Source organism: Malurus melanocephalus, unplaced genomic scaffold (genome assembly GCF_030028575.1).
Source record: "Malurus melanocephalus ecotype Western Australia unplaced genomic scaffold, MMel_1.1 scaffold_9, whole genome shotgun sequence".
Taxonomy (NCBI): domain Eukaryota; kingdom Metazoa; phylum Chordata; class Aves; order Passeriformes; family Maluridae; genus Malurus; species Malurus melanocephalus.
The window spans coordinates 6,673,453-6,674,855 of record NW_026623241.1 but is presented as its reverse complement, the minus strand read 5'-3'; the positions used below and the strand labels follow the sequence as shown (position 1 = coordinate 6,674,855).

At 42.0% G+C, this 1,403-nt stretch overlaps 1 protein-coding gene across 1 annotated transcript in view; it reads left to right on the top strand.

Annotated features, from left to right (window-relative positions):
- Positions 1 to 644: 644 nt before the first annotated feature.
- The window catches only part of LOC130578943 (UDP-glucuronosyltransferase 2A2-like), a gene marked incomplete at its 5' end in the record, with an annotated part of 3,403 nt that continues 2,644 nt past the window's right edge, over positions 645 to 1,403 (top strand). The window contains 2 exons of the mRNA XM_057375373.1: positions 645 to 776; positions 1,192 to 1,396. Of these exons, the coding sequence (XP_057231356.1) occupies positions 645 to 776; positions 1,192 to 1,396 (337 nt within the window). The remainder of the gene's footprint in view (positions 777 to 1,191; positions 1,397 to 1,403) is intronic.

Genomic DNA, 1,403 nt, shown 5'->3' with positions numbered 1-1,403 from the left:
TAAAAGAAACCTTCTCCCTCTCTTCCCACTCCCCTGTAGCAGGGGTGAAGCTGGGGGAAATGGACAATTATTCTCTTTTGCATATTACTGCTCCACTTCACAAGACATTAACAAATAAAAGGAACAGGAAAACATGTTGGTCAGATGTGTAGAAAGTCTTTTGAGCAATGTAGTGTGTTGCAAGAAATGACAACTCTCTGAGTAACAGAGATGGCACAAACTTGGTGAATCTGTGATCAGGATGTTGAGACAGCCTCTCAGTTACCAGCAGAGCTTTGTAATGCAAAGTACTTGGTCCAGGAAAGTCCAGAACCACAGCTACGGCAGGGAGGGTGTTACAGGACATGTATGGCCTGCTCCTGATAATGCCAGGATTAATTCCTGCTGCTTGTAATGTATCCTGAAACTCCCGCTTCCAAAAAGACAAAGCATCTGTCACTTCTCTTAACTTGTCCTTCTCTTTCGTGGGGAAAAATGGCCTGTCTCTACAGGGCCAGGTTTGTCTTTGTCAGGCCCTCCTGTCAGGAAGTTGTCACAGCATCAGCATCTTCTTGAGAAGCTGAAAAGCTTATGCTCTCTCTTCATAGAAATCTGTGTAATCTGCACTGTGTAATTACCCCTGTTATGTTTTCTGCCTCTCCTAGGAAATGGAAGAATTTGTTCAGAGCTCAAGGGAACATGGTATCATCATATTCAGTCTTGGGTCAATAATCTTCAACATAAGTGATGAGAAAAGTAATGTGATTGCTAAAGCCCTCAGCCAGCTTCCACAAAAGGTGAATTTCTTTYCAYGCCTAAAACACATTGCCTTGATTTTACACTCTCATTGCCCTCAGTGAGTCTTTTATGTTTGAAGTAGCCTGCTCTTTACCTCATCCYTGCTGGATGTRATAGAGCCAGGAAGCTGGGCTCTCTYTCACACAGACAGAMTGCTGAGTTACTTCATGGGGAGTTCTGGTGTTGCAGCTCCTCYAAACCAAATGATGTGGAGGTTTGTCTACAGGCCAAAATACAAAAATCACTCCAYGTGACTTTTATAACTAGTACATAATAACAGATCCAATGAAGCCAAGGCAGTTTAAATTACAGAGAAAAGATACGTGGGTTTGAGATAAAGCCCTAAATTACATTTGATAATAGAGAAAGGCACAACACATGCACTGTGTTTATCTTATTTTTCCTTTGTTCAAGGTCCTCTGGCGATACAGAGGAAAGAAACCAGATGCCCTGGGCTCCAACACCAGGATTTATGACTGGATACCACAAAATGACCTGMTTGGTGAGACTGATTCTATGTGGAATGGATTGTTCCTTTTGAAAAAACGATTGCTTTGTTTTTCCACTAAAATTCAGGCCACAGAACAATGTAAAACTCATGGATACACTTCATTTCACAGCTTAAG